This window comes from Coregonus clupeaformis, chromosome 6 (assembly GCF_020615455.1).
Source record: "Coregonus clupeaformis isolate EN_2021a chromosome 6, ASM2061545v1, whole genome shotgun sequence".
Lineage (NCBI taxonomy): Eukaryota > Metazoa > Chordata > Actinopteri > Salmoniformes > Salmonidae > Coregonus > Coregonus clupeaformis.
Window position 1 is genome coordinate 45570083 of NC_059197.1, and position 22614 is coordinate 45592696.

Consider the following 22614-nt stretch of genomic DNA (forward strand, 5'->3'; position numbering starts at 1 on the left):
AACAGTTCACATTTTATTGACATTGTACAGGCTTACCCAAAAGGTCGTTTCTATAACAAATAAGTAAAGCATAGACAGAAATTACAATCACAGAGCACGAAAAACCAATGGGAGTTCACTTAGAGTACAAGTTTGACTAACTGAAAAAGAATGAACGGGCAATTTCTAATTTTAATCGTTGATAGTGAACATGGGGGCACATATTCTGCTTGTTTTGAGTGACGCTACTTTGCAATGAGGGCATGAGGTTGGGGTGTGATGGCTCAGAGCTCCAGCTTGCCCAGGAAGCGGAGGTTGAGAATCTTCAGCTGGTCATCCAGCTCCATCCTGACAATGCCGTCGTCCCCGTCGATACTCAGTAGGATCCCCGTGGCCTCACGGTCCTCCCCTAGAATCACCTTCACCTGGAGAGGCGCACCACAGACAACAGATGACACACCAAGAGCAGCCAGGGCCTTACAAACCCAAAGAACCATGCATCTATCCACTGTCCAGTCCTCCAGACCCAGAGCTCTGTGAGTCCAGTAAAGGGGTGTTGTGGTGAAAAACAGCCTTACCTTGTTGTTCTTAGTTGGAGTGACAGGCTCCAGGTGTTCACTGGAGATGCTCACCACCTTCTCTGTGTCCTGGAGGAAGACGGAGCACATGCCACCCTGAGGAAGGAGAAGACGCATCAGGTCAATGATGGAGTACTTGATATAGGAATCAGGTTAAAAGTAATGACGAAATGTTCCACCCTTAAATATAGTTGTGAAATGTTCTTGTTTTAAGTATGATTAGTACCTTCTTAGTAGTGACTAATTATTACACTCTGAAACTGTGTGAGATGTTTAGAATATACTACCTGGTAATGTGTGAGTGTAGGACCAGTAAAGATTATGACATTGTGCTACTATTTAGCAATGTGAGTAAGAGTTAGGCCAGACAACAGACAACAAAGGACAAGGAGAACTGTCTACAGGCAACTGAGAAACCAAGATAACTGAGGAATTTAGGGAGGAGAGAAACTGTTAGGCTTGTGTGTGTGTATGTGTGTGTGTGTGAACTGATGGTCAGGGGAGCAATTATAAAGTGGAAAACTACAGCCTGCCTACAGAGGGGAGGGATTTTTTTCTCTGACGTGTGCATATAAAAATATTGTACGACCATTTTGTTTTAGAACGTTCTCAATGAATAAAGCCTGATGATTGTATGCTGGGCTACTTGGTCTGATTATTAGAGATTTACAACCTCTGGGATACAGACTGAGTAATAAGTTCATTTTTTAAACATTGGGATAGAAATTCACGTAACAGTACTTTTGGGGGGGGGGGCTTCTATTTGTTTATAGTATAATAACAATTATATAATATAGGCCATTTAGCAGATGAATTTATCCAAAGCGACTTAGTAATGCATGATTACATTTTACGTATGGGCATCCCTGGGAATCAAACCCACAACTCTGGTGGTGCAAGCGCCATGCTCTACCAACTGAGCCATAAAATGCTATTTTGTCCTGCTACAGTGGTAAATATGAAAGTAAAAGCTTATTCCAAATGAAGCGAACACCCCCACCTCTCCATCATGGTTTAAACCAGTGACAGTTTGTTCAGGTTGTTTCAATCGCAGTAATCTCTTTACTCCGACTGTCTGGCTCTCTCTCGGTCTTGAGCTTTTGCTAGCAAACTTGCAATATTGTTTCAACTGGGTCCAGCCAGCTAGCGAACTTGCAACATTGCTTCAACGGAGCCCTCACAGTTTCCTACGCCAATGAGCTCAGGACAGACACAGATGGCTCTATTTCCGTCCCGTATTTCAGCCCCTTTTCAGGTGTCGAATTTTCTTTTTACAAAATAGGTCAATTTACCAGCATCAATTAATTCAGGTTACATGAGCGTGTCATTACACTTTGATGTTTTGTAACATGTCTCTTTCTGTTCATTAAATGTTAGGTGCACTGTTTGGATGCTGGAATTATTTTGGAATGGACGAATGTGCGCAGGTAGCCTACTTTTTGAAGTGATTTGTTTGACAATCAGACGAAAACATGACTGGTTGTGTTCACGTCACATTAAAAAGGTAATACATTTTTACAGTGAAAATACATGTCTTTACCATTAGGCCCATAAAAATGTTTCACAAATAGGAAGTCCTGTGGAAAAAAACCCCCCCCGCCGAATGTCAGTATAATTCCCACTCTGTTCTAGTGTGAATGAAATAAAAACATTTTCTAATTAATTCATTTTGAATTTCAGTCTGTATGGTTTGTATCGGTTACATCAAAAGGCAATGGGATATCAAATATGCAGGATGATACATTTTGATCAAATGTGAAGGGGGGGGGGGGAGTTGCTCCATCTTAGCAGTGTCTTTCTTCCATCAACAAGACAAAATTATGGAGACGTTACTGTCAGGAATCCACAGTTAATTTCTACTCACATAAAACAGATTACTACATACAATTTGTTATGGTGACGAATCACAAAAATTAACATTTCTATCCAACAATTTTTCCCCTAAAAGCCAGTCATGTTCCCTCCATTTCACTCCAGACAGAAAACCTTTCTTCACCCCTGTAGCATCTAGGTACGTGGAGGAGTGTTGTGGTCTTTGCTACTCACCGTGACACTGCGGATGACGCCTGTCTGGTTAACCACCTGGCTGTCCAGGAAGGTGTCCTTAACGCGCACCAGGATGTCGGTGGTGACCCAGTCGCAGGAGGTCTGGTCAATGTTGGAGCCGGGGGTGTGGGGGTTGTAGCCGCCAGGGGAGGGGGCGCCGGGGGTCATGGGGCTGTAGCCTACCGGGCTGGGGCTCGGACTGGCCTAGGGTGGGGTGAGACGACAGGAGGAGACGGAGATCAGGGCCGGGTTTCTAGATAGTGATGGTACTTAGGCTTAAGAGTGTTTTAACAATGCATCGTTCCTACAACAGCCGAAGATGTAATGCGCGTTTCTCAAAACACCACGCAGAGAGAACGTTCGCTTAGTAGTTGGGAGCACGTGTCGATACTGATGGGAACAAAAGGAAGGCAACGCTGCTCTCTGATCAGCGTTCTCTTTTCAAATCTTACTTTAGACACCTTACCTTAAAAAGAAAACACTCAAAAAAGACACACACACATATATATATTGCTTTTTTTGTTCATTAGTCCACTGTTAATACAGTCCCAAAATGTTTTGCATGCCAGTAGTCAAGTTTAAGATATTGGACTTTCAAGAATCAAAGTGTCACATCATCATGATGATACAAAATGCATGCAAGCGAACATTCTCTCTGCGTGGTGTTTTGAGAAACACGTGTTACATATTCGGCTGTTGTAGGAATGATGCATCGTTAAAACACTTAACAGTGCAGATTTTTCCTTTTAATCTAACAGAATTGTATGATCACCTATAGCTGCTAATAGGCCTATTGAGGCGGCTTATTCTATAACAAAGCACTAAATCACATATTTGGTATATCATTGTGCACGTTACACATATACAGTGCATTCGGAAAGTATTCAGACCACTTGACTTTTTCCATATTTTGTTATGTTACAGCCTTATTCTAAAATTGATTAAATTGTTTCCCCCCCCAATCAATCTACACACGATACCCCATAAAAGACAAAGTAAAAACCGGTTTTTAGAATTTTTTGCAAATGTATAAAATAAAAAGAAACTGGAAGTATCACATTTACATAAGTATTCAGACCCTTTACTCAGTACTTTGTTGAAGCACCTTTGTCAGCGATTACAGACTTGAGTCTTCTTGGGTATGACGCTACAAGCTTGGCAAACCTGTATTTGGGGAGTTTCTTCCATTCTTCTCTGCAGATCCTCTCAATCTCTTTCAGGTTGGATGGGGCGCATCGCTGCACAGCTATTTTCAGGTCTCTCCAGATGTTCGATTGGGTTCAAGTCCGCGCTCTGGCTGGGCCACTCAAGGACATTCAGAGACTTGTCCCAAAGCCCCTCCTGTCTTGTCTTGGCTGTGTGCTTAGGGTCGTTGTCCTGTTGGAAGGTGAACCTTCGCCCCAGTCTGAGGTCCTGAGAGAGGTTTATCAACAAGGACCTCTTTGTACTTTGCTCAGTTCATCTTTCCCTCGATCCTGACTAGTCTACCAGTCCCTGCCACTGAAACACATCCCCACAGCATGATGCTGCCACCACCATGCTTCACCGTTGGAATGGTGCCAGGTTTCCTCCAGGTGTGATGCTTGGCATTCAGGACAAATAGTTAAATATTGGTTTCATCAGACCAGAGAATCTTGTTTCTCATGGTCTGAGAGTCCTTTAGGTGCCTTTTGGCAAACGCTAAGCAGGCTGTCGTGCCTTTTACTGAAGATTGGCTTCCGTCTGGCCACTACCATAAAGGCCTAATTGGTGGAGTGCTGCAGAGATGGTTGTCCTTCTGGAAGGTTCTCCCATCTCCACAGAGGAACTCTGGAGCTCTGTCAGAGTGACCATCGGGTTCTTGGTCACCTCCCTGACCAAGGCCCTTCTCCCCTGATTGCTCAGTTTGGCCGGGCGGCCAGCTCTACGAAGAGTCTTGGTGGTTCCAAACTTCTTCCATTTAAGAATGGAGGCCACTGCATTATTGGGGATCTTCAATGCTTCAGAAATGTTTTGGTACCCTTCCCCAGATCTGTGCCTCGACACAATCCTGTCTCGGAGTTCTACGGACATTTCCTTCGATCTCATGGCTTGGTTTTTGCTCTGACATGCACTGTCAATTGTGTGACCTTATATAGACAGGTGTGTGCCTTTCCAAATCATGTCCAATCAATATACATTTACCACAGGTGGAGTCCAATCAAGTTTTAGAAACATCTCAAGGATGATCAATGAAAACAGGATGCACCTGAGCTCAATTTTGAGTCTCATAGCAAAAGGTCTGAATACTTATGTAAATAATGTATTGTAGTATTGGTAAGACATTTGCAAACATTTCTAAAAACCTATTTTCGCTTTGTCATTATGGGGTATTGTGTGTAGGTTGATGAGGATTTCGTTATTTTTTAATCAATTTTAGAATAAGTCTCTAATGTAACAAAATGGAAAAAGGGAAGGGGTCGGAATACTTTCCGAATGCACTGCATATTGAGGCAAGAATTACATAGCCTAAAATTAGCAACAGAACTCGATTGAACATCAAATTGATTTCAATATATAGGCCTATGTAGCCTACTTTATTTATATTATAATGCAGTCATCCCAGTTTGCATTTTAAGCATCTTTTTAACCTTCACTTGTTTGAAACATTTGCAAAGACATTGGCAACTTTGTATTTGTAGTCAACTTCATTCTGGAGTTAACGGCGGTCAAAGAGACAGATAAACATCTTGATTCTATGTTTGGTGGAGAACTGAGTATAAGGTGACACAGAAGGGCAACAAAGCATCTGGACCACTAGAATAGCTGAGGCAGTCAGTAAATAACGAGCATTTTTAAGAGCAACTTCAATAACAATGGTTTTGAGAAACAGCTCGGAGATGAACGTTGCTCCTGTAGAGGTTCTAACGATGAATTTAGCAGATTAGCATCCAAACGTGTTTGATCGTAATACTTTTCCCCCCCTGGTAAGACATGCCCATTGTATAAACCAACAGCATTAAGTCTTACTAGTGGGAAAGAATGACATGTCAACACACTGAAAGCTAAAATAGCGTATTGCAACACACTTAAAGAGAAAGACAGATGTCCTGGAAATAATATGAAGTGCGTGGCAGGGCACGACATTAACGCTTGTCCGGGACAAGTAAAATAAAACAATAAAAAATTGGACAAGAATATTATACACTGAGTATACCAAACATTAGGAACACCTTCCTAATATTGAGTTGCACCCCACCTTTAGCCTCAATTCGTCGGGGCATGGACTCTACAAGGTGTAGAAAGCGTTCCACAGGGATGCTGGCCCATGTTGACTCCAAGGCTTCGCACAGTTGTGTCAAGTTGGCTGGATGTCCTTTGGGTGGTGAACCATTCTTAATACACACGTGAAACGGTTGAGCGTGAAAACCCCAGCAGCGTTGCAGTTCTTGACACAAACCGGTGCGCCTGGCACCTATTACTATACCCAATTCAAAGGCACTTACATTTTTTGTCTTGCCCATTCACCATCTGAATGGCACACACGCAATCCATGTCTCAATTGCGTCAAGGCTTAAAAATCCTTCTTTAACCGTCTCCTCCCCCTCATCTACACTAATTGAAGTGGATTTAACAAATGACCTCAATAAGGGATAATAGCTTTCACCTGGATTCACCTGGTCAGTCTGTCAGGGAAAGAGCAGGTGTTCTTAATGTTTTGTCAACTCAGTGTAGATTGAAGTTACAAAAACAACACAATATCAAACAATTACGCCGATGAGAATTTGATCAGAGAAGCCAACATTGGAATAATATTCTAATCTATTTTTCATGTACATAATAAAAATAAACATAAGTCAAAGTGTAGGTGATATGCATATCGGCTACAGCCTCATGTCCAAACCGATGCTGACATGAGGGAGGCGCCAAAAAATGTAGCCAAACTTTAATTACATAAATATAAGCTAAACGGCAGTCATGTTTGACAAATATAATGAAAGATTATTCAAATTAACGTCTAAAGGCTTGATTCTGTCGACAGGCACGGTTCGTTCAGATCAAACCACCACAAGACCGGAGAATGAAGGACAATGCTTTTGCGCACCGCACATCACCCACCTTGAATCTGAGCAGATGCGGTCAGCATTTTGAAACTATTTAACCATAAACTTAACTCTTTAAAACCTGGACATTTTATGTCATTTTATAAAGCATGTCTTACCTTGTTTCAAAGAAGCTTAGCCTAGCCAAAACACAACCATACAAATGTTGAGGGAATTATTTGATAAACTATTCATATGCCATTGAAACCAGCATCTCTCTTATGTTCTTATTGGTTTCCAAATTAACTTATTTTATTGTTTAGCAGCTAAAGGCACAATCCTGGTCATATTAGTAACCCATGCTAGTTGCTGCATCTTTAGATCTCCCCTCTTCATTTCTAACGGATATTTTCCTCTGTCACATGAAAACGCTTGCGAGTGCGGTGTGCTTTTGTGAACGTGTTTTCCCGCTAATTGCATTTTGGAACATTCGTGTGTAGCCTACAGCCATGTGCACATCAACATTTCTATCAACATTTTAAGCTCAATGGTCTGATCGGTTGTGTCAGCTTCATTGCTTTAAAACAATGTTATGTGCAGTGGGTGTATGAATTTTATTAAGACATAAAAAGTATTTGGTTGTAATTGTAATGTTGCAATATTTTCATAGGCTTCCAAGGGTGGCCCAGCATCCTCCATGGGAGCCTTAAAGGGGCAGTGTTGTATTTTGAGACAGGCTTGAATATGCAAAAAAGCCAATGGGCAGAGTGTAGCCTACATTTGTCTGATTCTCTATGGTAAAAAAAGATAGTGTTAAAAGTAGTTCCTTGCATCATACAATGATGTAAAAATGGTGTTACAGACCAATTTCTATTTTTGGACAAGTGACTTGAGCTTTCAGACAAGTAAAAAAAATAAGTTATACTAAGTGGCAAAACATTTTTATGTCAAGCGTGGTGGGTCTTACCTGGTATGCCATGGGTGAAGGGGTGGGATGGTAGCTGGCTGGTGAGTGTGTGTTCTGGTAGCCCACTGGGCTGGGGGCCACCTGATGGTAGCTCTGGGGACTGGGGCTGGGCTGGTACGAGCCCTGTGGGGAGGGGGCAGTGTACGGCGAGTACTGTTCAGTGTTGTACCTGAGGAACACACACAGTTAGTGGACTTGGCTAGGACAGAGAGAATCAAACCCACCTTGAGCAGCTGGTCGCCACTGTAAAAGGGGCCTAGAGACATTGAAAAAGATAGCAAACAGACAATGGAATACCGTGCGTGTGTGTGTGACTCACATGGCTGGGGTGCCTGGGGTCTGGGGGTTGTACTGGGGGTTGACCTGGGGTGAGGGCACCTCTGGGTAGCCGGGGGTCTGGGGGTTAGGCGTAGCCCCGTAGCCCTGAGGGGACGGGGAGGGCTCGTCATCATAACCAAACTCATAGTCATCATCCGCCCTAAAACAAGAGGAACAGAGAAACAGGTTAAAGGCGGTTTCCAAAAAGTTATCCTACTAAGGAAACATATTTTCAGGATCTGTAGAAAGTACAGAAAATAGCTGTATTCACTTTGACAACTCTTGACCAAGACAAAGACCAACAAACCCTTATCAACCATAGACTGCTGAGGCACTTTTCCACATTTAGTTTTTCCCACATGTAGCCTACCTGGATGGTGTGTTGGGGTTGTTGGGGTCCCACGCACCGCTCTGCCCTGGCGTCCTGCTCCCATCATGCAGCGGGGTCTGCGAGCCGTAGTGAGGCGTACGGCTCCCTGTGGGGAACAAGGATTACCACAATGAGAATAGTTCTATTGCAGGTCATAGATATACAGTTGAAGTCGGAAGTTTACATACACTTAGGTTGGAGTCATTAATACTCGTTTTTCAACCATTCCACAAATTTCTTGTTAAAAAACTATAGTTTTGGCAAGTCGGTTAGGACATCTACTTTGTGCATGACAAGTAATTTTTCCAACAATTGTTTACAGACCGATTATTTCACTTATAATTCACTGTATCACAATTCCAGTGGGTCAGAAGTTTACATACACTAAGTTGACGGTGCCTTTAAACAGCTTGGAAAATTCCAGAAAATGATGTCATAGCTTTAGAAGCTTCTGATAGGCTAATTGACATAATTTGAGTCAATTGGAGGTGTACCTGTGGATGTATTTCAAGGCCTACCTTCAAACTCAGTGCCTCTGCTTGACATCATGGGAAAATCAAAAGAAATCAGCCAAGACCTCAGAAAAAAATGGTAGACCTCCACAAGTCTGGTTCATCCTTGGGAGCAATTTACAAACGCCTGAAGGTACCACGTTCATCTGTACAAACAATAGTACGCAAGTATAAACACCATGGGACCACGTAGCCATCATACCGCACAGGAAGGAGACGCGTTCTGTCTCCTAGAGATGAACGTACTTTGGTGCCAAAAGTGCAAATCAATCCCAGAACAACCGCAAAGGACCTTGAGAAGATGCTGTAGGAAACAGATACAAAAGTATCTATATCCACAGTAAAACAAGTCCTATATCGACATAACCTGAAAGGCCGCTCAGTAAGGAAGAAGCCACTGCTCCAAAACCACCATAAAAAAGCCAGACTACGGTTATGTCGATATAGGACTCGTTTTACTGTGGATATAGATACTTTTGTACCTGTTTCCTCCAGCATCTTCTCAAGGTCCTTTGCGGTTGTTCTGGGATTGATTTGCACTTTTCGCACCAAAGTACGTTCATCTCTAGGAGACAGAACGTGTCTCCTTCCTGTGCGGTATGACGGCTACGTGGTCCCATGGTGTTTATACTTGCGTACTATTGTTTGTACAGATGAACGTGGTACCTTCAGGCGTTTGTAAATTGCTCCCAAGGATGAACCAGACTTGTGGAGGTCTACAATTTTTTTTTCTGAGGTCTTGGCTTTGCAACTGCACATGGGGACAAGTATCGCACTTTTTGGAGAAATGTCCTCTGGTCTGACAAAAATATAACTGTTTGGCCATAATGACCATCGTTATGTTTGGAGGAAAAAGCGGTTGGCTTGCAAGCCGAAGAACACCATCCCAACCATGAAGCACGGGGGTGGCAGCATCATGCTGTGGGGGTGCTTTGCTGCAGGGGGGACTGGTGCACTTCACAAAATAGATGGCATCATGAGGAAGGAAAATTATGTGGATATATTGAAGCAACATCTCAAGACATCAGTTAGGAAGTTAAAGCTTGGTCGCAAATGGGTCTTCCAAATGGACAATGACCCCAAGCATACTTCCAAAGTTGTGGCAAAATGGCTTAAGGACAACAAAGTCAAGGTATTGGAGTGGCCATCACAAAGCCCTGACCTCAATCCTATAGAAAATGTGTGGGCAGAACTGAAAAGGCGTGTGTGAGCAAGGAGGCCTACAAACCTGACTCAGTTACACCAGCTCTGTCAGGAGGAATGGGCCAATATTCACCCAACGTATTGTGGGAAGCTACCCGAAACGTTTGACCCAAGTTAAACAATTTAAAGGCAATGCTACCAAATACTCATTGAGTGTATGTAAACTTCTGACCCACTGGGAATGTGGTAAAATAAATAAAAGCTGAAATAAATCATTCTCTCTACTATTATTCTGACATTTCACATTCTTAAAATAAAGTGTTGATCCTAACTGACCTAAGACAGGGAATTTTTACTAGGATTAAATGACAGGAATTGTGAAAAACTGAGTTTAAATGTATTTGGCTAAGGTGTATGTAAACTTCCGACTTCAACTGTATATTCTGATTGAGGGCCATTGAGGTATTCCCTTGGTGGGGTGTGTCTCACCATCGTGTAAGGGGGTCTGGGAGCCATACATGGGGGTACGGGAGCCTGTCCCGTACATGGGGGTCTGGGAACCGTACATGGGGGTGCGTCCGTGGGTGGAAGTCATTCCTCCATGCCTCTTGGCTCCCCTGAATGTAACAAAACAAGTCAACACACATTAACACACTAAAACGGTGAAATACTGCATTAATATCACTGTGTTCACAATATATAATTGTAATAGATCTCTGATGATTTGAACGAACATTGTGGTGAGACGTTGTCGGTCCACAGAGATGGTCTGGCATGTCGAGTGCAGCTCCACTCTGGCTGTCGACTCTGTGGCATCCTTCACCACTCCAATGTATCCTGGGAAATAATGGCAAGGGTTAGGCCAAAAGATTCCCCAATGAGAATGATCAAGTGTTGAAAGTCCAACACCCATTGTGCAACATCCTCTTCTGCTAAACATGTTTATTGTTCATTCTGCAGCAGAGGACAAGCCCATCTGGTTCCCATGTAACCTGGTTCAGTCCTTTTTCTGCGTTCATAAGTGGGAAACTCCGAAAATACTACTTGTAAACTGAGAGAAACGAGTTGTGTGCATTCACATGCTTTGAACTCATTGAGAACGCAGATTAGCTATCTCTCTCTCGCTCTCTCAGTTGTATGCTGGTATTTAACAAATTTACGAGATGTTATGAACGCAGCATTACCCTTGTATGGTCCCTGGGAGATGCGGACGGTCTGTCCAATCAGGTCGTTGTCCCTCCTGCCCCGGCCGCGCCCCATCTGTCCACCTCCTCCACCGCCCCTCTGCTGCTGGCCTGAAGGAGAGGACAGGAGTTGTGTATGGCCTCTGGTCTGATAGTTGATATTTAGTGATGTATCCTGCACTAAGCGACTGTTCCCTAATGTCTACAAATCAACAAAGGCTTATGGTGAGAGTGGGACTATGACCTCATGCTCTCTGTGAGCTGAGCTGTACTCTACTCACCACCACCTCCGGGATGCATGGGGCTGCTGATGCGTGGACTCATAGGAGCGAAGCCTCCCACGGTGAAGTTTGTGACGTCTCGGGGCTATAGCCAAAGAATGGAAGAATCAAATGTCAACAACAGCTCTGATGGTTCCCACTGGACAAGGTTAAGAGGTGATGGCATAGATGGAAGACTTGAAAGTGATGATGTAAAAGTGGTGAGAGCCAATGGGAGATGGACCTTGGAGCCCCCGGCCAGCACCACGTGGCGTGTCTTGCAGACGAACATGCCCCCGTTCTCCACCAGCTTCTTACAGTGCAGGAAGGCAAAGCCTCGGAAAATGTGGCGGATCTCTCCCTCACGCCCCTGAAAAAAAAAAAAACACACACCACTTATATGCTAACAATCTACTCATTCTAATCGCACCTTTGGCAAATAGAAAAATAGCTAGAGATGGGCGATAAGGCCTAAAACTCAACATACAAAAAACAACATTTTGTGAATGAAAATACGTCAAAGCTCTTCAAGCCGACTGCTACCAAATGTGTCAATGAGGGCTCAAGTCCAGACACTGGCTTTGAAAATACAGTAACCAAACATAGATGGAGGCCTATAGTAGCGCCCAATAAAATATATATATTTGCTAATTCCGTTGAGTTCCCCCCCCCCAAATTCCATTCGCTGTTTTGTTTTTCCTGGTTTCAGATGTCATTTTTTTCAGGTTTTGGCTCTCAAAATCACTTTGATAGAAAAACAACAACATTGTACGTTCTAAGTCCACAACAAGGCTTAAACGACATCAGGAGACCATGTTTGAGGTCTGGGAAAAATCTAAGGAATTTTTGTACACCAGCAAGAGACTTGTTTGGTTAGCAGTGTTTCTATAGCGCACAGGTGATTGCAGAGTTTGCTAAACAAATCGCCGCTGGATTGATGCAAATAATCACGGTTATTCTGCCAGGTAGGCATAGGCTACTTTGTAGTTAACATTTAACTGAGAAGGTTTTTTGGAAAGCCTCTCCATCTACCAGAATAGGGTTATCATTAGCATCATCGCTAACGGCTACAAAGTGGTAGACAAACGCAGACAGGCAATTCCGCGATGCCTCTTCAGAAAGTTGAAGGAAACTAAGAATCACTGATGCATTTTGTTCATGTATTATGATAATCTTAGGCAAATTAATAAATGTTCTAATAAGTTCAATACATTTAGTTGATTTCCTACTAACGTCAATACATTTTTGAATATTGTTGAATTCCGTTTTAATGTCTGGAATCCGTGATTCCGTCCGCATTCTCTGCATCGCAGATTTTATAGGGCCCTACTATAGATGGAGTTGAGAAATACATTTTCTATGAGTTTAGACCTATAGAAAAAAGAACTGTGATAATGAATCTTACCGAGTGTGGCCCGTCGATGACCTTGACGATGTCTTTGACGTGGATGTTGTTCTGCTCAGAGTCCAGCGCCACGGCAAAGCGGTTGTCTTTCCGCCGATTCACTGCCTGGTGACGCACCGTCAGCACCTTGCCGTGCATGTTGAGGACCTGGGGATAAGGGGGAAAACACGTATTCTTAGCTTCAACCCCGCAGCGCACACACACACACACACACCAATTGATTAATGGACTGTTGAATGTATATTGTTTTTTTTATCTTACTTTGTTTGCTCTTTTCAGTATTAAGCTACCCAGGAAAGGGCTGAAAATAGCCCATAATATATGTAGCCCTAGAAATAAGGTTCATGAAATCAATAACTTGCTAACATCAGATAACATTCATTTATTAGCCATTTCTGAGTCTCACTTGGATAATTACATTTTATGATACAGCAGTAGCAATACAAGAATATATCATCTATAGAAGAGACAGAAATGCTTATGGGGGAGATGTTGCTGTATATACACATATATACACTGCTCAAAAAAATAAAGGGAACACTTAAACAACACATCCTAGATCTGAATGAATGAAATAATCTTATGAAATACATGTTTCTTTACATAGTTGAATGTGCTGACAACAAAATCACACAAAAATTATCAATGGAAATCAAATTTATCAACCCATGGAGGTCTGGATTTGGAGTCACCCTCAAAATTAAAGTGGAAAACCACACTACAGGCTGATCCAACTTTGATGTAATGTCCTTAAAACAAGTCAAAATGAGGCTCAGTAGTGTGTGTGGCCTCCATGTGCCTGTATGACCTCCCTACAACGCCTGGGCATGCTCCTGATGAGGTGGCGGATGGTCTCCTGAGGGATCTCCTCCCAGACCTGGACTAAAGCATCCGCCAACTCCTGGACAGTCTGTGGTGCAATGTGGCGTTGGTGGAAGGAGCGAGACATGATGTCCCAGATGTGCTCAGTTGGATTCAGGTCTGGGGAACGGGCGGTCCACAGCATCAATGCCTTCCTCTTGCAGGAACTGCTGACACACTCCAGCCACATGAGGTCTAGCATTGTCTTGCATTAGGAGGAACCCAGGGCCAACCGCACCAGCATATGGTCTCACAAGGGGTCTGAGGATCTCATCTCGGTACCTAATGGCAGTCAGGCTACCACTGGCGAGCACATGGAGGGCTGTGCGGCCCCCCCAAAGAAATGCCACCCCACACCATGACTGACCCACCGCCAAACCGGTCATGCTGGAGGATGTTGCAGGCAGCAGAACGTTCTCCACGGCGTCTCCAGACTCTGTCACGTCTGTCACATGTGCTCAGTGTGAACCTGCTTTCATCTGTGAAGAGCACAGGGCGCCAGTGGCGAATTTGCCAATCTCGGTGTTCTCTGGCAAATGCCAAACGTCCTGCACGGTGTTGGGCTGTAAGCACAACCCCCACCTGTGGACGTCGGGCCCTCATACCACCCTCATGGAGTCTGTTTCTGACCGTTTGAGCAGACACATGCACATTTGTGGCCTGCTGGAGGTCATTTTGCAGGGCTCTGGCAGTGCTCCTCCTGCTCCTCCTTGCACAAAGGCGGAGGTAGCGGTCCTGCTGCTGGGTTGTTGCCCTCCTACGGCCTCCTCCACGTCTCCTGATGTACTGGCCTCCATGCTCTGGACACTACGCTGACAGACACAGCAAACCTTCTTGCCACAGCTCGCATTGATGTGCCATCCTGGATGAGCTGCACTACCTGAGCCACTTGTGTGGGTTGTAGACTCCGTCTCATGCTACCACTAGAGTGAAAGCACCGGCAGCATTCAAAAGTGACCAAAACATCAGCCAGAAAGCATAGGAACTGAGAAGTGGTCTGTGGTCACCACCTGCAGAACCACTTCTTTATTGGGGGTGTCTTGCTAATTGCCTATAATTTCCACCTGTTGTCTATTCCATTTGCACAACAGCATGTGAAATATATTGTCAATCAGTGTTGCTTCCTAAGTGGACAGTTTGATTTCACAGAAGTGTGATTGACTTGGAGTTACATTGTGTTGTTTAAGTGTTCCCTTAATTTTTTTGAGCAGTGTATATACACACACATACATATATATATATATATATACACACACACACATACCTATATATACACATATATACACATATACAGAGCCATATCCCTGTAATGCTTAGAGAAGATCTTATGTCAAGTGTTATTGAAGTGTTGTGGTTGCAGGTTCACTTGCCACATCTAAAGCCTTTTCTTTTGGGGTGTTGCTATAGGCCACCAAGCGCGAACAGTCAGTATCTAAATAACATGTGTGAAATGCTTGATAGTGTATGTGATGTAAACAGAGAGGTCTACTTTCTTGGGGACCTGAATATTGACTAGTTTTCATCAAGCTGTCCGCTCAAGAGGAAGCTTCTTACTATAACCAGTGCCTGTAATCTGGTTCAGGTTATTAATCAACCTACCAGGGTGTTTACAAACACTACAGGAACAAGATCCTCCACATGTATTGATCACATTTTTACTAATACTGTAGAACTTTGTTCTAAAGCGGTCTCCGTACCCATTGGATGCAGTGATTACAATATAGTGGGTATATCCAGGAAAGCCAAAGTTCCAACAGCTGGGCCTAAAATAGATTGCGCAATATCACTCAAGTTCCCATTTGCAGAACAGATTCTGGACAAACCATATCTCCAGCAGGCACACAGCCACGACTCCAAGCCCACACACCCAATCACTTATAAATTAACATTTATTTTGTCCTGATCTGAACCTGATCATTTCTAAAGGGGAAATGTATTTTGTGGAAGATTAAGAGTACCAACCTGGAATGTCTCCCTCTCCAGCCTGACAATAACTCCCACGGTCTGGGGGTCCAGTTGGACCAGCTCTCCCCACTCGTGCTGGCCCCCGGCATCTACCCCTGACGCTGTCTCAGAGCACAGCTGCAAGTCCCGGGGCAGGACCTTCAACTGTAGAGCACACACAAACCCGTAACATCGATAATGGTTCACTGAAGTTATGTAGGAATTATGCAAAAATATAATCACAAAAAAGTTGATGTCCCAGTCCAATAATGTGACATTGCTTACCTCGTGCATGGTGAGGTCAGAGAAGAGGATGACAAAGTTCTCCTCCACGCGTACGATGAGGCCGGTGTCGCCCTCGTAGCGGCCTGCTATCACCTTGACGTGGTCACCCATGCGGAAGTACTTCCTCAACTCATGGGCCGGGAACTCCAGAGGATCCTGCACACAGACCAGGCATCAATGACAAACCATTATTTTGTATCAATGCCAATAAGAATGAACAGAACACAGTGGGAATGTCTGGCCGCCTCATGTGAACTTTTTGATCCCATAATTCTATCCCTCCCACAATTTTGCCAATGTCTTCATCATGCTGTGATGTGGGTTAGTTTGCTGGTAGTTCTCTCTAAATTCCAGTTTATGTGGCTTGACTAATAAATAACCACATTGTTCCTATGCAAACAAGAATCTGGTTTGTAACCGCTTGACCCCAGGTCATTCAGTGTCTTTGGGTATTCTATCACTCCTGATTTTTGGGAAGCATGATGAAGTAGTCTATTCATGACTACAGACGGCACAATGCTTTCTTCATGCTGTGATGGAATCGTGTTTCCTCTGCAGGCTATTTGCCTTGGCTGAACCAGGATCTGGCCTTCCAGCCAATTAAAAGCAGCCTGTGTTGGATTTAATAAAAAATAAATAAAAGAGCTTGTCTGTAGTCAAATGATTGCGCCGCTTAGTTCATAGAACTGCAGTTACGCAAGTAACCTCCGATGTCCAATATTAGCAGATTTTGGCTCTAGCTTTTGAACGGCTGGAGGAACTCAGAAACACATACATTCTGTTTTCCTCTACGACACTCATAAGCCGCGCAGGACACTTTAGAAGGGACTGTGACAAAACCGCAATTGAAAGCAATGCAGATTATATTTTTATACACACAATTATTACCTGATGAGCTTCCCTGAACTTTACAAAACCTTTGATGCATTTCAGTCACTTTGTGATGCATTTAATTTTTTACACCTTTCCTATATTAAAGTAATTTCACATATGTTCTTATTATCTGCATAAACATAGAAATATGGTTGCAGTTTGTAATCTTTGCTAGAATGGTTATAAAGGCCATAAAATGGAAAATAAAATTAAAATAAATCCACATTGGTGCATCTCTATAAATTATTATTTTGGATTGAAAAACAAATCCAGGCTACACTTGAACGTCTAAAACCAGATAGAAAGTATGCAGAAATTATAACGGACATTGGAAACAATGGAAATAACCGCCCTTTTTCTGGCCCGCAAATTGATGCAAATATCGGTCCAAAAACACAAAAATCATCCCTCCGTTGATTGCCCACCCCGGTTTACTGGTAGTTCATTAAAATTCCAATTTATGTGGCTAGACTAATAAATAACAACATGTCATTCCCATGCTAACAAGAATCTGGTTCATAACGGCTTGACCCAGGGTCATTGGCTTTGGGTTGTTTTTAACACATGTAGACTGAATATCTTACTTTAGGGCCTGAGAATATATCTGCACAAAATTCTGTCGAAAACCTGCAGAACATTATGTTCTGTTTTGACAATTCTAACCAATGTGAACGTTTTTCCACAGAATTTGACTTTAGGCCCAACTCTAGTAGGACAAATCTGAAATGTCCTCCCAATTTCATTGTCTGTTTGGCGCTTGTCATTACCTTGAGGTCCTCATGCTTGGGCATGATGGTGATCTTGTTGCCATCCACACTCAGGATCTTGCCCTGCAAGTTGATCAGCTCTCCTTCACACACCTCCACGTTGTCCCCGGCCTGGAGGTTGTGCTCACGCTCTTTACCTGTGGTCACACAACAAGATATGTCTCTTACAAAAGCATATACACACATGTAAATGAAAACCAGCAAGTAAATACCAAATCTCATATATCCTGAGTATGCCTTAGAAGTGGCTGTTACCTGCGGTTTCAGTCACCACCTCCAGATCAATGCCTTCTGGCTGGTCCTCAAACTTCTCCAGCTCTGACAGAGTGGGTTTCACTCCTTCAGTGATCTGTAGAAGACGATAAAAAGAAGAAGCCATTGGTACAGATAACTAAGACCACTTTTCTGCTCCGTTTTTCCCTATAGGGCTGTCAAATGGTTAATAAAACAGTGGTATTGAGGCAACATGGTCGTCTTACCACAGCAGACATGGCAAAGCTCTTGAAGAGGAACCCTTTGCGGCTGTAGCGGTTAGCTTCAAATATCATGAAGTCCCCGTCATGGCTGACATCCCCGCCAAGTGACCTGGAAGAAAACACCATCATGAAGTAACCGAGGCTGTGATCTTACCCATTTAGGATAGTGTAATCAAATCCCCAATAATGATAGTCTTTAGGACATGTTTCTTTGTACCTGATCTTTTCTGCATCGAAGAGTCTCTGGGCTGGTCTCTTGAACTTCTTCCGCTTTGCAAACCAGTCTTTCTGAGAGACAGACAACAAGAAGAATGTCAGGGGATGTCAAAGTGGAGGGTGGTGAGTAAACGGGTGGTAACAGAGTGGTGCTGTTGCTTACCATGCTCATCCGGGCCTTGATTCTGTCTAAATCTATCCTGGGAATCATCTTCAGTGATATCGTGTTCTGACTGGGCTCCACATAGTCCACCTAAAGGAGGAGAATACATGTATGTTTCAAGAATATGGTAAGGATATTTACCTTTGTCTTCAAAATCAATTTTCATCAGTCTTCACAAGTGCTGACTTCCACAATGTGTTTCAAGCATACCTGGGCGATGTCATCTTTGTATAGGCCTCTCTTGAGTCGGACCCAGGACTTGGGCTTGAGGTTGGTCACCTCTTTGACCACCTTGAGGACATCTGTCATCTCCTTGATGGGAACCATCTGCTGGTTCCAGAAGCCCATCCTCAGGTTGCCTATTCCGTCAATTGCAGCCTTGACGTGCGTCTGCTTGTACGACTCCACATAGATGTAACCTTTGACATGTTCAGGAGCCACTACCGACTTGATTTGGAGAGGCTGTGTAGAAATGGTGTATAGGAAATGTAAACGGTTTCACAGGTTGTCAAAGCTCCCATTTATTTATTTTGTATCTACAAGAGATGTACAGGCTATAAAGAGATCAATCATATAACACACTAAGTGCAAACATTAGCGTCTTAATACATGGAACATTTCCATGCAGAGAATGAGGGCGGGGACATACCGTGTCTGTGAATTGATAGGCAATGAATTTCCTCATCAAGGCGATGGCAGTTGCTCTCTCTTCTCCAATCTGTAATGACAAAATAATGCATGACAAAATTACTTTTTTAATTGTGTGCTGAACTTTAGGATGTTTACACAAATATAAGCTTCATACCTTACACTTGACCGTCCAAAGATTAGGATCCCTTTGAAAAAGAAAATATAATACCAAGACCATTGAGAAAATTAATATATTGGATCGTTGTAGTCCACTAAAAAATCCATTCCCCATTTTGGTTAAGGTGACACATACTTGACGCCAGGGAGCAGCTGCTGCTGGGTGATGTCATCAGACAGTTCCTCAGAACCCCCAGGAAAACTAGAGGGAATCAAAACCGATATTATTTCAGTCAAGGGGATATCTGGTCAAATAAATGTTGAAATTGAAATTTGGGCCAACTATTTTGACAGATTACTGTGAAACTACTCACTCATTTCCTGATTGCTTGGCATATTTCCTCATGTAATATTCACCCAAGGCCTCCTCTCTGGAATCTCTGAAATATCCAAACATTCAAATGTCAGACTTCCAGAACACAGCTTTGCATAGTAACAACTGAAATATCAATGGAAAGAAGCCTAGCCACTCATAGCCCATAAGAACACATTACCTCCAGAGGTTCTGCAGCCTGCGGGAGCCAGAGTTATCCTCATCCAGGACCACATGGTCAATATTGGACACTGAAGAATAAAGCAGACTCAGTAAAGACATTACAATCACACAAAAAACTATTTAATGTACAAGATTGAATGTAAAAGTTTCCTTCAGCTCAAACAAGTGGTCCTTTAAGAACCTATCTGTGTATACCTATGTCTAGCCCCAAGTGATAGGTGGGTCTTTTTCATATTGGAAGAAGTAAGATAACACTTACCCTCAGCTTCCTCTGCTCCGGGCCAGGCAGGTTTAGGTAGAGGAACACACATTAACAGCCAAATGAGATTGTCATGTGCACACAGCAAAGAGTGACATGGGCACAGATAGGAACAAGTGAAAAAAACAAAAAAAACATTAATTATGGTAAAAGACTAGACCGTATGGCACGAGACCATGAATGATTGTAATGTGGATAATTGTAATGTGGATGCTAATGAGTCTTTGTGATATGGCTGATTGATGTGCCACGAAAAGCTTAAACAATATCAGTTAGCTAATTCACACATTCGCTTTCTTGTAACAGGTAGCATTTCAGGCAAATGGTCACATTTGGTTCACGCTTTGATTACATGCCTAGAACACCATGGTCAGATTATTGACAAGTCATAACTCTGCTGGTGTCAGGTTAACATACCATCCAACAACATTTCTACAATATTTTCCTGACTAGTAGGCCATCACTGTAAATAAGAATTTGTTCTTAACTGACTTGCCTAGTTAAATAATGGTTAAATAAAAAAGTAAGTAGGTCAAAGCTGTCAAATAAAATATAATAATTTACTACTTCATACAGGTAGCCTCAGTTATTATAGGAGATCCCAATAATGTATTTGCCGTCTGTGCTCCTTTAGATTAGATGTGCGGAAATGTGGGTGGAGTTATAACAGAATGTGACTTGTTGAATGAGAGATAACTAATCCATTGAATTAGATACAAGGAAAACAGACAGCAGAAAATCTGGAATTGATTTACCGTTAACTGAAGGAGGCATGCACAAGAAAAGGAATTATTAGCACAGGAAGAACAAGGTCAATAATCTCACATATAATAATTTGGGCTTAGATTTTATTATTGTATTTGTAATGATTCCCGTCCCTTCCTGAATCCAAACAATACTACAGACAAATCCATCATACCTAAGCATCTGCACACCACCCATAGGAAAGTCATTTTCTAATCATTTAAATGCAACAAAGTTCATGACCTGAGTCCTCATCAACAGACAACTGCCCCAACGTTGTTCATATAGAATTCCCTCTCAGGTATTAGATATCCTTAAACACGGCCGCAAGTGTGACCTTACCTTTCTCCAAAATATCCTCAGCGCCTTCCTCCCACGGGTCTTCATCTTCATACTCATCGTCCACATCTAAACAAAACCAGAGGAAAAAGTAGAGTTTCTTTCAGATACATTAAACCAAAACGTTTTGGTGAGCAAGAACATGTGGACAACTATTCTACACCACAATGGTATTATTAGAGTGAAGATTTGTCTTACCGGCTTCGTCCAAGATGAAACCTCCATGCCTGGGTTTCTTTCTGGGACGGTCATCATCGTCCTCTTCCTCCTCTTCGTCATACTCCTCCTCATCTGCCAAGTCTTCCCCTTCCTCTTCTGCTGCCTTATCACTGCCAGATAAACTTGCCTGCCCATCTTCCTATATAGGGGGAAACATTCAAACCACTCACAAGTTATGTGAATGCAGTGAAACTTGCAATGTGAATTTGGAGCCAATCTAGGTTTGTTAGCATACATTCTGATACAGTAGCAAATTGAGGGCCATGCATGCACAGGTGCATCTGTTCCACCACCCACCCATTCACACTGGGCAAGTTCCATCCATGAACAGCCAGCTACTTTGCATAACCTGACGTTAGCGCTGTGTTGTTACAGATAGCTAGTTACTACTAGCTAATAACAGTGCCGGGAACCCTATCTTACACGAATGACAACGCTGCCATGTGACCAAGCTGTTAACAGCTATCTACCTAGCTATCTAGTTAGATTAGCTGGCTTAATGTTGTTAGCTGGCATGCAGTGTTAGCCAGAGCCTTGTTAGCTAGCTAGCTTACCTCTGCCTCATTTTTGTCCACCTCCTCGGCTTCGCTGCTTTGTTCACTCTGATTGTCAGAGAAATCGCTGTCCTCACTGTCCGACATTCTTGGAGCCGGGGTCTCCTCTAAAGAGGCTGCGTTGAAAAGCACAATGATTTTAGTTTTCTAACTGGTGTTAGTTCAGACAGTCCTTGCTTGGGTGATACTGAAAACTAAATACTAGCTGCTATCTACCACTGTACTGGCTACAGTAATTAGCCAAAAAGCTGGAGTAAATATGTTTTAGGATAACAAGCTTAGCTACCTTATTCTCCAACAATGCATATTAGAGTTAGTTATTTAGCTAGCTTATTAAGCTAATGTAACCACCGAAACCATAGAGAGAATGTACAATGTTGATAGCTAAACGCGAAGGCAAGGCCTAGTAGTAGGATCACGCTAGCAAACAATCCACATTTGCAAGTATATTTTCATAAATATATTCCAAGCATAGTTATATCTTACCTTTCTAAAACACGCGTCTTGGTTTGGACTTAACTAAAACAAAAAAAATATGCTATTAAATAGATACTTTTCTGTCACTTCCACGTCTTCCTTCAATAAACAGAATCACGAGATTTGGAAGGCAAAAGACCAAATTCTCGCGATGGTTCGAAATAACGGTTAAAGTGGTGCAGTCTCATCAAAGATGTCTATGTCTGTGGTCTCATGTCCATAACAGCACACCTGATTTTATGGCTGTAATAATAATGGTGAAGGTGCATAAAGATGTCGGCCCCCATGTACTTACCACAAACGCCTCATTTGCTAAGTTCGCCATTTTGTACAGAGCCCTCCTTTACTATTTTTTTATTGGCATTATAATA

The 22614-nt window shown here is 42.8% G+C and overlaps 1 protein-coding gene across 3 annotated transcripts; it reads right to left on the bottom strand.

Annotated features, from left to right (window-relative positions):
- Window positions 1-22395, bottom strand: LOC121567439 (transcription elongation factor SPT5). 3 transcript variants are annotated; one of them, XM_041877482.2, is made up of 31 exons: window positions 22253-22395; window positions 21767-21882; window positions 21192-21351; window positions 20997-21062; window positions 20666-20671; window positions 19911-19922; window positions 19650-19719; window positions 19470-19535; window positions 19292-19357; window positions 19154-19184; window positions 18998-19066; window positions 18559-18810; window positions 18349-18438; window positions 18187-18257; window positions 17973-18078; window positions 17749-17842; window positions 17494-17630; window positions 15854-16009; window positions 15587-15733; window positions 12764-12910; window positions 11603-11728; window positions 11380-11464; window positions 11099-11209; window positions 10649-10751; window positions 10404-10531; window positions 8260-8365; window positions 7891-8049; window positions 7572-7740; window positions 2604-2807; window positions 558-653; window positions 1-404 (listed from the first exon to the last, which is right to left on the bottom strand). In XM_041877482.2, exons 2-31 carry the CDS (start codon window positions 21851-21853, stop codon window positions 264-266), a joined length of 3261 nt encoding a protein of 1086 aa, XP_041733416.1. In that variant the 5' UTR covers window positions 21854-21882; window positions 22253-22395; the 3' UTR covers window positions 1-263. The 3 variants fall into 3 exon arrangements, with proteins under 3 accessions (XP_041733416.1, XP_041733418.1, XP_041733417.1); XM_041877484.2 differs by lacking the exon at window positions 20666-20671; XM_041877483.2 differs by lacking the exon at window positions 20666-20671 and having other exon boundaries at window positions 19911-19925.
- Window positions 22396-22614: the final 219 nt, after the last annotated feature.